The 14,219-nt window shown below is 45.5% G+C and overlaps 1 protein-coding gene across 3 annotated transcripts; it reads right to left on the bottom strand.

Annotated features, from left to right (window-relative positions):
• Positions 1-6,081: 6,081 nt before the first annotated feature.
• Positions 6,082-13,134, bottom strand: zmp:0000000529 (WD repeat-containing protein 20). Of its 3 annotated transcripts, none has more exons than XM_053422380.1 (4): positions 12,727-13,134; positions 11,048-11,230; positions 8,977-10,386; positions 6,082-8,536 (listed from the first exon to the last, which is right to left on the bottom strand). In XM_053422380.1, exons 1-4 carry the CDS (start codon positions 13,117-13,119, stop codon positions 8,489-8,491), a joined length of 2,034 nt encoding a protein of 677 aa, XP_053278355.1. In that variant the 5' UTR covers positions 13,120-13,134; the 3' UTR covers positions 6,082-8,488. The 3 variants fall into 3 exon arrangements, with proteins under 3 accessions (XP_053278355.1, XP_053278353.1, XP_053278354.1); XM_053422378.1 differs by having other exon boundaries at positions 6,082-10,386; positions 12,727-12,872; positions 12,996-13,119; XM_053422379.1 differs by lacking the exon at positions 11,048-11,230 and having other exon boundaries at positions 6,082-10,384; positions 12,701-12,872; positions 12,996-13,119.
• Between the last annotated feature and the right edge of the window lie 1,085 nt (positions 13,135-14,219).

Here is a 14,219-nt window from a genome sequence, read left to right as displayed (position 1 = left end):
TGCTGCTGTGAGTAGTATGTTTAGCAGATATTCTTTGGCCCTCCCATTCAGGCCTTCAGGCATCGCTCCCAGTAGTGCTATTGTGGGGTCTTGTGGGATGTCCTGTTGGAATATCTCTTTGAGGGCATCAAAGATTTCTCTCCAATATGTGTTTAACTTAGGGCAGAGCCAGAATATGTGTGTGTGATTGGCAGAACGTGTTCCACAGTTCCGCCAGCACAAGTTGGAATGTGTCGGGCCCATCTTGGCTACTATTTCTGGTGTTCTGAAGAATCTGGTAATTATTTTCCATTTAAATTCCCTCCAGGTGTTTGAATTTGTAGCTAGGTGTGCCTCTGTGCACATCCCCTGCCAGGTATTCTGTGGTATGACCATGTTTATTTCCGCCTCCCACCTCTGCTTTATCTGTAGGGAATTATGTAGATCCATAGATAGAAATATGTTATAGAGTTTACTTATGGTTTTCTTATCTTCGCTCCCCATCTGTATTTCTATTAAGAACTCCTCTAGAGGGGTACGTTTTAAAAGTTTTCCCCACTCTTTGTGTGATGTTAGAAAAGTTCTCAACTGCAGATATCTGAAGAAATCTGTTCTTGGGAGGTCAAAATCCCTTTTCAGCTGCTCAAATGTCTTGAGGTTGTCCTCCTTAAATAGTTGATGCAGGTAGACCAAACCCGTATCTGACCACTTTCTAAAGCCTGTGTCTAGATTGTTAGGTGTGAAGGTCTTCATAGATCCAATACTTGTTAGTGGTGAAATTAACTTTGGAAGCCCAAAAACAGTCTGTATTTTGTTCCAGATTTTAAGAGTGATCTTAGTCCACTCTGCTAGTTCTTTTATGGGTGTATCTAAAAATGGAAAGTTTTGAGAGGGCTCTGGGCATAGGTTTTTCTCGATATTAAGCCAGCGAGTGTACGTGCTATTCTGAATCCACGCTATCAGGGGTTTCATTTGTGCTGCCCAGAAGTAATATTTTAAGTTTGGAAGTTTAAGGCCTCCGTTTACCTTAGATAGTTGTAAGGTTTTAAGTCTAATTCTAGGGCGCTTTTTTTGCCAGATAAATTTGGAAATGATTTTATCTAGGTTATCAAATACTGATTTTGGAATTTCTATAGGTAGCATCTGAAATAAGTAGAGAATTCTAGGTAGAACATTCATACGAATACTTTCAACACGACCGAGCAGGGAAAAAGGGAGCGCAGACCATCGTTCCAGGTCACTATTAATGCATCGAATTATTTTACTATAATTGGCCTCGTACAAATTCTGTAAGGACGGGGGGATGTGTATGCCAAGGTATTTTATACCGTCTTTTGGCCACTTAAATCCACTTTGGAGTTTTACAGTTCTTGGGATGTTACCTTTGATATCCATAGCCTCTGTTTTTTCCACATTTACCTTGTATCCTGAGTAGTATCCATACTGTGAGATGAGCTCCTTTAGATGTGGTAGAGTTGATGCAGGTTGCGTCAGATATAATAATACATCATCAGCGTAAAGGGATATTTTATGCTCTTCTTTTTGTATTACAGTTCCTTTTATTTTGTTATCATCTCGGATGAGCTGGGCCAGGGGTTCGATACTAATTGCAAACAGCAGGGGTGATAAAGGGCAGCCTTGTCTGCAGCCGCGTTCCAGTGTGAATCTTTGTGATCTATATCCATTAACTTTAACAGCTGCCTGTGGTGATGAATATAATGTTTGTATCCAATTGAGGAAGTTGGGGCCAAATTTTAATCGTTTTAGTGTTTGGAATAAATATTGCCATGATACTCTATCAAATGCTTTTTGAGCATCTAGGGACAAAATCATTGATTCTGATTGCTCTTCTTTTTGATTGGATATAATGTTTAATAAGCGTCTTAAGTTATCGCCATAGTATCTTCCAGTGATGAATCCTGTCTGATCTGGGTGGATAATTTCAGTGATAATATGATTGACTCTTCTTGCTAGGATTGCTGTTAGGATGCGCAGGTCCCCATTCAGCAGCGATATCGGTCTATAGGATTGGCACTCTGTGGGGTCCTTGCCTTCTTTATGAATTACCACTATAGTGGCTTCTTTCCAAGATGGTGCCATAGTTTTAGATTCTAATGCATGGTGGTATGCTTTTAGCAACAGTGGTGATAAAATATCCTTAAAGGATTTATAAAATTCATTAATATATCCGTCTGGCCCTGGGCTTTTATTATTTTTGAGCGTTGAGATCACTTGCTTGATCTCCCATTCCTCAATAGGCTCATCTAATTCCTTGGCTGCTGGTTCTGTAAGTACAGTTAATTTTATAGGTTTTAAGAACTCTGTAAGTTTTGCATCATCAGAGCAGGTATCTGTATTTTTGTATAAAGATTCATAGAACTCAGCAAAGGATTCTGCTATTTTATCTGGTTTTGTAACAAACGTTTCTTTTGATTTTATTTTCTGTACTGTATTAGATGATTGCTGTTTTCTTAATCTAAATGCTAATAATCTGCTTGCCTTGTTGCCGTGTTCATAGTATCTTTGATTTGTAAATCTTAAACTTCGCTCAATTTTGTCTGATAGTAGGGTGTTGAGTTCCCTCCGGGTTGTGTTTAAGTCATTTAGGAGACTGCTCGATGTTGATTGTTTATGTTTATTCTCCAAATCTTTTATTTTATCTTCCAATTCTCTCTGTTTAGCCTCCTTACCTCTTCTCCTAGCACATGTAAATGAAATAATACGGCCTCTGATGTATGCTTTGGCACAGTCCCACAATATAAGAGGATTCGTTTCAGCCGAAATATTATTATCCAAGTATTCCTTGAGTTCTGCTGTGACAAAGGAGGTGAATTCTTTATCATTAAGGAGAGATGCATTAAGTCTCCATTGTTTAGATGTTGGTATTTTGCCTATGTCCCATTTTAATGCCACAGGTGCGTGATCAGATATAGTTATTGGAAGGATCTCGATGTCTGCTATCCTATGTAGCTCTGCTTTAGTGGTAAAGAAGTAATCAATCCTTGAGTAGGATAAATGTCTGCTTGAATAGAAGGTGAAATCCCTGTTTCTCGGAAACCTGCTTCTCCATACATCTACTAGGCCTGCTTCAAGAGATTGGTATTTGAGCATTCTGCTCATTCTGGAGAGTGGAGCTTTAGAGGCAGGTTGTCGGTCGATTGTTTGTGACATTACGCAATTCAGGTCTCCTCCCATCAGTAGCAGTCCTGAACTATATTTTAAAATCTTATTGAACAATGTCCTGATAAAGCCGGGCTCGTCTTCATTAGGTGCATATACATTTATGAGGGATACTTCTATGCCATCAATTAAACCATTAACTATAATATATCTCCCCTCTGTATCTTTATGTACTAGTGTTTGTGTGAAATTAATTTGTCTGTGTATCAGTATTGATACTCCCTTTTTTCTCCCTGACCGGTGCGAAGAGTAATATATTTTATCTGCCCAGGATCTTTTCAACTTTTCATGTTCCGCATCAGATAAATGGGTTTCCTGTAGGAATGCAATGTGACAGTTGGCTTGTTTCATCTGATGTAGAATTTTCTTTCTCTTAACAGGGCTATGGAGACCTTTAACATTATAACTTATCACTTTTAGCGGGTCCATTACGTATTATATGTAATTTGGATATTTTGAGAGTTTGTGCAGGGAAATGGGAAGCGGAAGCAAGCAGTGAGCACCTGGGCTATGTATCCTGTTATGTGGAGTGTGAGGACTTGGACTACATAATGAAAAAAACAGGGGTGGGTTAAACAAGGATATTTAAGAAAAGTAAATAATGACCTTGTTGCACTTATATCCAACATAGGATCCCATGAGAACAGTGGGATCAGAACAAGGGGAGCACAACAGTTGTGACTGCTGTTAAATAACATCAACAACAGTCCGGTGGGACCTAGTCCCTAGCCACTTAGGGCAAGCAGCAACGGTGCACAGTTGAGGTAAAATCAACTATGCTTAGGGTGTGCTAAGATAAGGAATAAAGAAAGAAAGAATAAAGTAAAGTAGACACAGAAAGGGGACAGTGTCGAGTAATGGCCATTCAGGCCCCTGCAGCACCTAATATAGGTCTGTAAAATCAAACAGCTCCTAATGGTAAAATAGTACCTGAGTTGCGTGCAGAGCTAATAAAAAAAATAAATAAAAATAAATGAATAAAACCCTCTCAAGGTAGTTGACTGTGAGCAAGTAAAGTGGAATGATACAAATAATATTAATAGAAATAATAGGCACAGTATAGATTATAAGGAATTGTGTTTTCAAATGGGCTTTGAATAATATTAGAAAAAATATATATTTAAATACAAAATAGACATATGTCAAAATGTGCAAAACTCACTGGACAGTCTTTACTGTAATTAACAGTGTTGGTGGGGGTATATTTAGTCAGCTGCCTCAGTAGATGGAATAACTTTCTTCTGGACATACTCCATGGCTCTGCTGGAGTCCAGAAACTCCTCGTCTTCGTTGTTGTGTGAGATCCGGAGCCTGGCTGGATACAGTAGACCGTAGCGAACTCCCTTCCTTCCTCGTAGGACCTTCCGTATGTCTGTGAATGCGGCTCTGGCTTTGGCGACGCTGGGTGTGTAGTCTGGAAAGATAGCGATCCGGTTACCGTTGTACTCCAGCGGCGCTCTATCTCGGGCTCTCCTCAGGATCTCCACAGCATCCCCGTCATTGTGTAGTTTAGCGATGATCACTCGTGGTTTCTCCCGGTCTCCCGGTTTCCTGGTGGCGAATGTGCGGTGCGATCGGTCAATCTTTATATCCCGGTCCATCTGCAGGACTTCTCTGATAACTTTAGCTACTGCTTTGGTGGAGCTGGAGTCCGGTTGCTCTTGAATGCCGGCTATACGGATGTTGCAGCGTCTCATTCTCCCCTCCATGTCCTCGCATCGGTCTGTTAGAGTTGTCACCTGTCTTTGGAGGCGGGTTACCGTGGCTTGTTGTGTCGCCACCTCGTCGGACCATGTTGATAAGCCGCCCTTAATGTCTTTTATTTCGGTTTTCATGTTGTCAACTTCTGCCTGGATGGCGGTCGTGTTGTTAGCAATTTCGGACCGCACAGCTTGTAACTCGGACTTCAAGGCATGGAAATCTTCTGCTAACGCACTTTTTATTTCCTCTCTTATGATTTTGGAAATCTCTCCCTTTAGGGAAGATAAGATATCCGCTTTCATTCTTTCAGTGGTCATACCTGGGCTTTCACTTCGGGTGGGGGAAGGTTGGTCCGGATCACCTGGTGGTCTCTGTCTCGTGCTTCTTGCAGGCCGCGATGAGCTAGCGCCGGATTTATATTTGTATTTTTGAAGTTTTTCCGCCATTCAAAACGGCGTATCTTGCATGAGTCCGGTTATGGCCCCTTTGTGTTGTCCTCGGTGAGCTTTGTGGCTGAAGTTTTTGGAATTGTAGCTGTTTTTTGATGAAAATATTGTAGCTTCTGCAGGAGCACTGAAATTAGCGTCTCACTCCATTCCTTGCTCACCAGCGCCCCCGAACTTGTGTATTTTAATGACCTCGGCCAAGGAGGCAGCTTTTGTCTCTTTGTTTGTCAGAACTTGATGGAAGGAGGTGGGACGGGTCGGGGGGGGGGGGGGGGGGGGCTCGTTCCATTTCGGTGCAGACGCAGGAGTTTCTTTCACTTTCTTTCTTTCATTTTCGAGATAGGACCTTTTTCTCCCGGGGAATAATTCGTGGATCTTGATAAAACAAATCAGACATATTTATGAGACTGAATTTAATATGTGTGTGAGATTTAGTGCAGCTTGTTTGGACGTTGGTGGAGGTTTGAGCTCTAATGATGTTCTATTTGTTTCTTTAAACAAAAATAACCACAAATACATTTTCACACTTCGATAGCAGCTGCAATCTGTTCTTCAGTTTCTTTTCTTACTTGAACAATAAACCAGGAATCTGAACAAAGGCTTCATTTCCCAATCGTCTGAACAAAATCCAACTGTAAATGTAAATTTCGTCAAAGGAAATAAATCTAGATGTTGACACAGATGCACACGTATTAGATCCTCTGTTCCAACATGTGGAGGTTGTGGGAGCTTAGATCGATCAAGAGAATAAAAACCCTACGTCAGCAGTGACAACTCAGGATGTACTGTGGATTTATTGTATGTGCAAATTCTTGCAAGAGGCAATTCAGGTGCAACAGGAATGGAGCCCAAGACACAGTAAACTGCATATGATGCTACACCAGTGGTGGGTTTGTGTTAGTTTGTTGTGTGGGTGCATGTACAGTACGTGTAAGCCTTTTCATGTTCGGAATGTGCAACAGTGTGTGTTTGCTCGTGAGCCTTGATGCTGTTTGTCCACATGATGTTTGTCAGCAGAATGTTTTGGACGGGGAGCGGAGACGTGGAGCGAGCCACCGCTCTGAGGATCCTGAACCCAAATACTCTCGTCTCCTTCCACGGATTTAAACCTTCTCACTTTCAGGGACGAACTGGAGAAACTCTCTCACACGAAATAAAAACACATTGACATCTTCAAGTTCCCTTAAACAGCAGACATTCAACTTTTAACTGTGGCTTTTATGTACAATAGAAGGATCTTCATATATTAATATTCTTCATCTTCACGGCTTTTTCTTCACTTACTCGTTGTCAAGTCATTATTTCCATATGCGTTTGTCCTTTTTGTATTTATAGAGTATTTTCAGTATTTACAGTATAAATTACTACACAGTCTTGTGATAAAATAAATAACTTAAATACATGGCCGTGGCTTTTGCATTAAGGAGAAAAGGGGGGGATGGGACGAGGCTGAAGACCAGAGGCTGAAGAACAGAGGCTGAAGACCAGAGGCTGAAGAACAGGGGCTGAAGACCAGAGGCTGAAGACCAGAGGCTGAGGAACAGAGGCTGAAGACCAGAGGCTGAAGACCAGAGGCTGACGAACAGAGGCTGAAGACCAGGGGCTGAAGACCAGAGGCTGAAGAACAGGGGCTGAAGAACAGGGGCTGAGGACCAGAGGCTGAAGACCAGAGGCTGAAGACCAGAGGCTGAAGACCAGAGGCTGAAGAACAGAGGCTGAAGAACAGAGGCTGAAGACCAGAGGCTGAAGAACAGAGGCTGAAGACCAGAGGCTGAAGAACAGGGGCTGAGGACCAGAGGCTGAGGACCAGAGGCTGAAGACCAGAGGCTGAAGAACAGGGGCTGAGGACCAGAGGCTGAGGACCAGAGGCTGAAGACCAGAGGCTGAAGACCAGAGGCTGAAGACCAGAGGCTGAGGACCAGAGGCTGAAGACCAGAGGCTGAAGACCAGAGGCTGAAGACCAGAGGCTGAGGACCAGAGGCTGAAGACCAGAGGCTGAAGAACAGAGGCTGAAGACCAGAGGCTGAAGACCAGAGGCTGAAGACCAGAGGCTGAAGAACAGAGGCTGAAGAACAGAGGCTGACGAACAGAGGCTGACGAACAGAAGAAGACTTCGCTCCTCGTTCCTTCAGGGTTACGAACTGAGAGGAGGGTCGGTTTGTTGGATGCAGTCTTTCTTCAGAGCAACAGGGAGGAGGGAGGTGATGGAAGAGGGAAAAACTTCCTTCCCACTGTGGCGTGAGTTTGGAAACTCTCCCTGAGGACAGATCAGTGTTTCCTGCTCATAAAACATCCGGATTTCTTACTACAAATGTTAAGGAATAAATGCTGCTCTGTGAAATCAAAGGTTCCATCCCCTCAAAATATATGTTTCTGGTATTTAGACGTTTATTAAAATCCTTCAAATCCGGCTGATGAAACTGAACTAACTAAATATATTTTAGCTTTTTTCAATAGTGTTATATTTTCTAACATAGAATTGGAGAATAGCCTGATGATACACAAACTATGAGTGACAGTCAATCTCTGCATCGTAAATTTTAAATAAATACATTCTACAGCCAAAGGTAAATGAACAAACACTGAGCGAAGCTAACTGCTAACTAGCTGTCGCTCTATATTAGTATTTGTTCTGGTTCCTGTTAACTTTGTAACAAGTGTCACGTTTACTGTGAGAGTGAAGTTATCAGGAAACTGAGCCCGACCAATGAAATCTTTTATTTTATAGAATTAACAAAGCAGAAAAGATGTGCATTTATAATTGTGTTATATGGAAATAATTAAAGAATTTTACAATTGTTTATTTTCTTTCTAGAAGCTCTACATATTTGGTTGGATTTGTGTATTCTTTACTTAAAGTTGCTTATAATATCGTTTATTTATTTGTCATGACTTTTGATTATGAACTCTTAGGAATCACTGCCAATTTGTTTTTGATATATATACTGGCTGATATAACGATATTGGTTTTACTCCCATGTGATTCATGATTTTAAATGATTTGTGCTTTGAAATCTGCTGTATAAATGAAGTTATTATTGTTATCAGCGTGTGTCGGGCACGGTCTGACATGTTGGAGCAGGAATGGAGAGAAGCGTAGGATAGAAAAGAAGAAGGCTGAGAACGAGGAAGGAGGGAGGGAGGAGGTGGAGGGAGGGATGAGTGCAAAGCTTCTCCTCCGGCTATACCACGGTGCCGCTCGGAGAGTTCCCGTTCTGTGCTGTCAGGTTCTGAAGGAGACACAAAGACACAGAACACGAGGGAACGTTAGAGACGAGGGACAATCAAGAAAATCCAAACTTCACTTTTAAGTGCAGGAAGATAAGAAGCCATTGTTGCAGCGGAAAGGAGAAGAGATATCATCTCCTTCTGAAGTCTGAAGAAGCAAAACTGGACTCAAAATAACTTTATGACTGACCTGCATTGTTTTGCTGGAGGCAGCAGAACGTCTGACAATAAGTAGGCTAATTACAATTTGATATTTAAGGTCCTGGAAGAAGTAAAACCCCAGAGGAGAGAAGTGGAAGGACCCAGTTTAAGAGTGAAATTCATCACCTATTTAAGTTTATAAATATGAGACTTTTTGGCATCGTCCCATTTGAGCTTGTTTAAAATCTTTAAATAATAAATAACTATGACTTTCTAATGAAAGACTTGACTGCAGACGTACCGCCTTCCCCGGCCGGGCCCAGGTGCAGATGAGCCCCTCCTGGCAGGCGGTGATGATGCAGTCGTCCATGAACACCAGGACCGTCAGCCTCTCGTGGGCGATCTTCTTGCAAACCAGCGGCTCCAGCAGCGGCACCTCGTGCATGCGTGGGCACAGCGTGGTGCCCAGCACCTTAGCAGCGTCCAGACGATTGCTTCTCGGCGCCACGTTGATCTTGTCGTTGCTTTTGCTAATGTTGCCCAGGCTGTGGTAGCGCTTGTGCTCCTTCTCCACCCCCCCGCTGCCCCCTGACTTGTCCGACTTGCGCTCATGGAGCGACAGCGTGGCAAAGCGGCCGATGCTGAACGGGGTGATGTTTCCTCCGGCGCTGGTCCCTCCCCCTCCTCCACCTGCCCCACTGCCCTCCGAGGCCCCCTGACCTTTGGAGGTGTTTGCCACGGCGGGGTGGGGCAGAGAGTTGGAGCGTGAGAGGGAGCGGGGGAGCGGTAAGGGGAGTGTTGGTGGGTTGGCTGTGCCAGTGTTGGTGTTAGGTGGGTGATGGTGTCCCTCAACCCCCCCACTTCCTCCCCCACCTGAGGTGCTGTTGACCACCACGCTGCCAGAGTTGGATAGCGAGGGTCCGAAAGTGTTAGTGAACGCGCGGGACAGCGGTAAGCGTGGGTACAACACGTCATCCGTCAGGTCCCACAGACAGAACTGGGTGTCCTGCCCCACTGAGCCAAACCGGTACGTGACCGACGGCGTGCCTCCACCTTTAGAGCTGTGACGAGAAAGACGCGACAGCGTGCTGCTTGTTCGGACCCGGCCAAAGTGCATGGTGTTGTTAGGCGCCCCCTGGTGGAGGTCCTCCTCACTGCCGCTAAGCTCCATCGGCTCGTCATCCTCCAGGGAGGTCGTGAAGGGGTCGAACGCCACCACATTCACCCAAGACTTGTGGCCGTGGCCCCTTGCTACCACACGGCTCTCTGCAAACGACCAGACGGTCACCAGGTCGTCCTCACCGCCGGTGGCAAGGTACTTCCCATCCGGACTCCACGACACGCACAGCAGCCCCCCAAAGTAACTCTTCATCACCCCCTGCAGCTCCATCGAGTCAAAGTGGAAGACGCGCAGGCAGCCGTCCTGGCCCACACACGCCACATGGACGCCATCCGGGGAGAAGGCAAACTCATTGAGGCCCCCTTCACCCACGGCCCATCGCAACAGCGGGTTGCGCGGCGTCTTGGTTTTGCAGGCGTAGACGGCGAAGCCTTCTCCCTGCCGCAGCAGAGAGTACTGGGGGGCTGTGGTGCCGCATGGGTGGTCCACGTTGTAGAGGTAGAGGTGGCCACTGGCATGGGAGGCCAGGAACAGGTTCTCTGACTTGGGAAGCCATTTTAGACACGTCACCTTGGATTTGTCTATCAACCTCTGGAAAACAGGGAGGAGGCAGACAGGGTGGAAGGGAGGTAAAGGACCAGGAAGTGAAAAGGAGAGGAGATACAAAAAAGAAGCTTTTAAATCAGAGGAGGAATGGATGAAAAAAGAATGCAAGAGAGAGTAAAATAAAAATAAATCCTTGATTTGAGGATGCAGCATGCATTTACATCGATTCTAGATAAAATCACTTCATTGAAATGCATAATCTAGAAAACTAAATATAAACCACTGAGATAAACACGTGAAAAAGGGAAGCATGGGAAGTGACGAGTCCGAAGAGATCGAGAAACAAGGGAGAAAGAAATCCCAGGGAGGTGAAGAGATTCACAGACACGCTGACACAAAGTCTGCATGCAGTAGTGCACACAAACACACACACACACACACAAACACACACACACACACACACACACACACACACACAGTCTCCAATCTCCTAGATTTTATTGGGAATCCCATTAAAGAGAATCCCATTAAACGAAAATAATCTGTTTCAGGAGACGCAGTTAAAGAATGTGGAAACGAAAAAGCACATGAGGGAAAACACTGAAGACTCTGCTGGATTGTTTTCTATCAGGCTTTAAAGGCAACAACACAAAGAGCTGAAACACAGAGGAAACTGAAATGAGCAGAAAAACAAATGTGATAATACCTCCTCATTGAAGAGTTTACTGGTTTCCTTCTTAATGGGGTCCAGATACTGGACTTGTCCGGCTGAGAACCCCACGATGAGAGCCACACTCTCTGCTGTGGCCGAGTACTGGTTGAAGTCGTGACACGTTGGCTGGGTCCCCTTGTAGATCCTCTTGTCTATTGGCTTACTGAGGTCTACAGCCTGCAGGCACAGTGGATGAAGAGCAACATGATGCACGAGCAAAACATCATCAGTGAAAGATCAGGGAAGAAACTCATTTAGAGACCAATAAACACCAGATGTAGGACCCGAAGCCTCCGATGCACAAAGAGCTGCAGAGTAAAGATCCACTTAGTGACTAAGGGCTCTGCATCATATTGATTCTTATATTCATCTTCTCTCTGTTATACGTCTATAGTGTCACTTGCAGAAACCTTGTGAGTCACTGAGTCCTGCATCATCTAAACCTACCTGCATTCATAAGGAAGCCCGAAGACATAAAGTGCATTTGTGGTCCAGGCAGGATCATTTTATTAAGTTACAGTAGTTCCCTTATTGATCCATGTCATGTTAGAGGAGGAGCAGCTTTTTACGTTTGCCCTCCCGATCCTCCTCAATGGGTTCACCCCTCTATGAGGAGCCAGAGGGGCAGTTTCAGGTTTTAAAGAGCATCCGGTGTTTCTTAATGAGGAGGAACTACAGGAGCAATACAGACTGCACCTCCTTCCACATGGTGCAGTCCAGAAACACATCTGATTCAAGATGTCACCCTTCTAGAGATACTAAAGGGGTTTTGTGTTTTAAATTCAACAGCATCTTGTCTCTTGTAAACCATCTGCTGCGGCTGGGGACTAAATCACATTCAGTGCAACCCCCCCTTCCCTCTGTCAATATCCAGTGTCCCTGAGGGGAGGTCTTCATCAGACAATCACCTCCTGCACTGTGAGGGTGAAACTGCTCCTTCAGGAGGTCAGGGTGCACATGTCATCACAGTAAATCTATTCCAGTAATTGCAGCAGAGCAGGATTGTAGTGTTGTGGTGTTGCACTTTGTTTTCATCCGTCTTTGCAGAATAACACTCAAACGACTGGAGGGATTACAGCAGGGATGGGGGGTGTGACATGTGTCAGGGGAACAGCCATGCATCTTTCTTTAAAGAGGGTTTTCTCCACACTTTGACTGATTTCACAGGAAATAAAGAACGGATCTTGATGAAAGGATTGATATCTACGAGTGAGGCTGATTTGGTGCAGCTTGATTGAAGAGATGTGCTTCACTGGTATCATGATCATTTGTACTGTCGGGTTTGGTTGTGTTGGGTTAATGGAACCCAGTAAGAACAGATAACTCGCAGTAGAACCCCCCTCTCTCTTCCTCATACAGTGACTGTATACATGAGGACTCACAGCAGCTTGTATTTGACAGGTTTGGTTTCCAGAGGCTCCAGCTGTCAGAGGCCGCTCCCTGCTCCCCTCGCCCGGACACAGTGAACCTGCTCCAGCCTCCTCTCGCACACAGCATCCGCCTGCACCAGCCCGCCCCCCCCCCCCCAGCTCCACTAACCACCACCCGAACACACATCTACAGTTTAACCAGAACCACCAGCATCACACTAGCGGTGCAGGCTAACATGCTAAGCTAAAGCCCGAGCATCCGAGCTGTCATCCCGGCCGAGAGGCGGTGGGCAGCGGGCTCACCTTCTTGATGTTGGTGTAGGTGTAGAAGTACAGCTCCCGGCCGATGTTGAAGCAAACTCTCTCCGACTCCTCGCCCGGGTCCTCGGGCTGCAGCTTCACCATGGAGACCCGGACCGGCGGCAGGAAGCCCGCCGGAGAGGAGTTGGCTGCGGCGTTGGAGGAAGAGGAGGCGGCGGCGGCAGCCCCGGGCCCCTGCAGCAGCCCGACCCCTCCGCCCGGTAACGGACCGGGTCCAGGCCCTGGGCCCAGCGTGCCTCCAGCGGCCGGACCCCGCGGCAGCCCGCCCCGCTGCTGCGAGTCCGAGAGGGTGAGCAGTTTGTAGAAACCCTCCCGGGTCCGGAACTGGGATTTAATCTCATTCAGATCCTTCAGAGCGCCGCCATCTCCGGCCATCTTTAGTGCAGACAAGCCGCACAGGAAACCGAGGTTTTGACCTGGAAATAATATCGATGCAATAAAGAAATACTAGAATAGAAAGAAGCGAGGCGAGCCGAGCTGAGCTAGGCCGACCAGCACACCCGGTTCGACCCCGTGCATCTTACACCAGAACCGGCGACCGCACCGCTGCTGCCTGCTAAATGATCCCGGAGAGGAAGCCCTTCTGAGCCGGTGTGAGCATCATCCTCCACCGGGTCTCTGGCTCCGAGCATCCACTGTGCGTGAAGAACGTGTGACGCTGATGCTGATGATGCTGATGCTGGTCGGAGCCTGGAGCCTGGAACCTGGAGCCTGGAGCCTGGAACCTGGAGCCTGGAGCCTGGAACCTGGAGCCTGGAACCTGGAACCTGGAGCCTGACACTGATGATCCGGAACCTCATCAACTCACCTCCCGGAGAAACTGTTCCTCAAACAGCTGATACACAAACTTTACTGTCCCACCTTCAAAATGCAGCTCTGATATGAACCAGCTGTTAAAATCACCACTTGAACAGTAAAGCTGTGATACTCACATCTGGGTGGTTTGCATTATAAAGAGAATATCATTTAATTCATATCAAACATCATGTGAAAGGAACTTAACTTAACAGGTCGAACCCAACATTTCCCACAATGAGCAACTCTCCCATTGACTTGAATAAACCTTAAACCAGAACCAGACTCAAACCATCCTGTTTAAACTCTCAGACTGGTTTTATAATAAAAGAATAGTAGTAGTTGATGAAGTTATTAATGATGGGAACACCAGTTAGTGACAATAAGACAGATAAGAGTGGATGAACTGAAGGACCACACAGTTGGTTTGTGGGTTTGTTCTATACAATGTTGAAGATCTCAATAAAAACTTGAAAACTCCATTTCAACTGCAGAAGGTTTATGAACATATTCAAATGTGTGATTTGAGGGTTGAAGATGAAAGTAGATTCAAATATGTTCTAGTGATGAATTCAAACCTGTTGTCATGTCCCTCGATTTGTCTTCAGGCTGAACTGGATGAACTTATCATGTCCTGCTTCCAGGTACAACCTGTGGTAAAGTAAAGTGGCCGTGGCTGA

This window comes from Pleuronectes platessa, chromosome 5 (genome assembly GCF_947347685.1).
Source record: "Pleuronectes platessa chromosome 5, fPlePla1.1, whole genome shotgun sequence".
Taxonomy (NCBI): Eukaryota; Metazoa; Chordata; class Actinopteri; order Pleuronectiformes; family Pleuronectidae; genus Pleuronectes; species Pleuronectes platessa.
The sequence above is the reverse complement of the archived record's forward strand: the minus strand, read 5'-3'. Positions and strand labels throughout refer to the sequence as shown.

Excerpts from the sequence above, each read along its gene's own strand:
- zmp:0000000529 (XM_053422380.1), bottom strand. The coding sequence starts at position 13,119 with ATGGCCGGAGATGGCGGCGCTCTGAAGGATCTGAATGAGATTAAATCC. Across the intron at positions 10,387-11,047 it reads GTAAACTCTTCAATGAGGAG|AGGTTGATAGACAAATCCAA; the intron begins GTATTATCACAT and ends CCTGTTTTCCAG. Across the intron at positions 8,537-8,976 it reads GGGCCCGGCCGGGGAAGGCG|AACCTGACAGCACAGAACGG; the intron begins GTACGTCTGCAG and ends TGTCTCCTTCAG.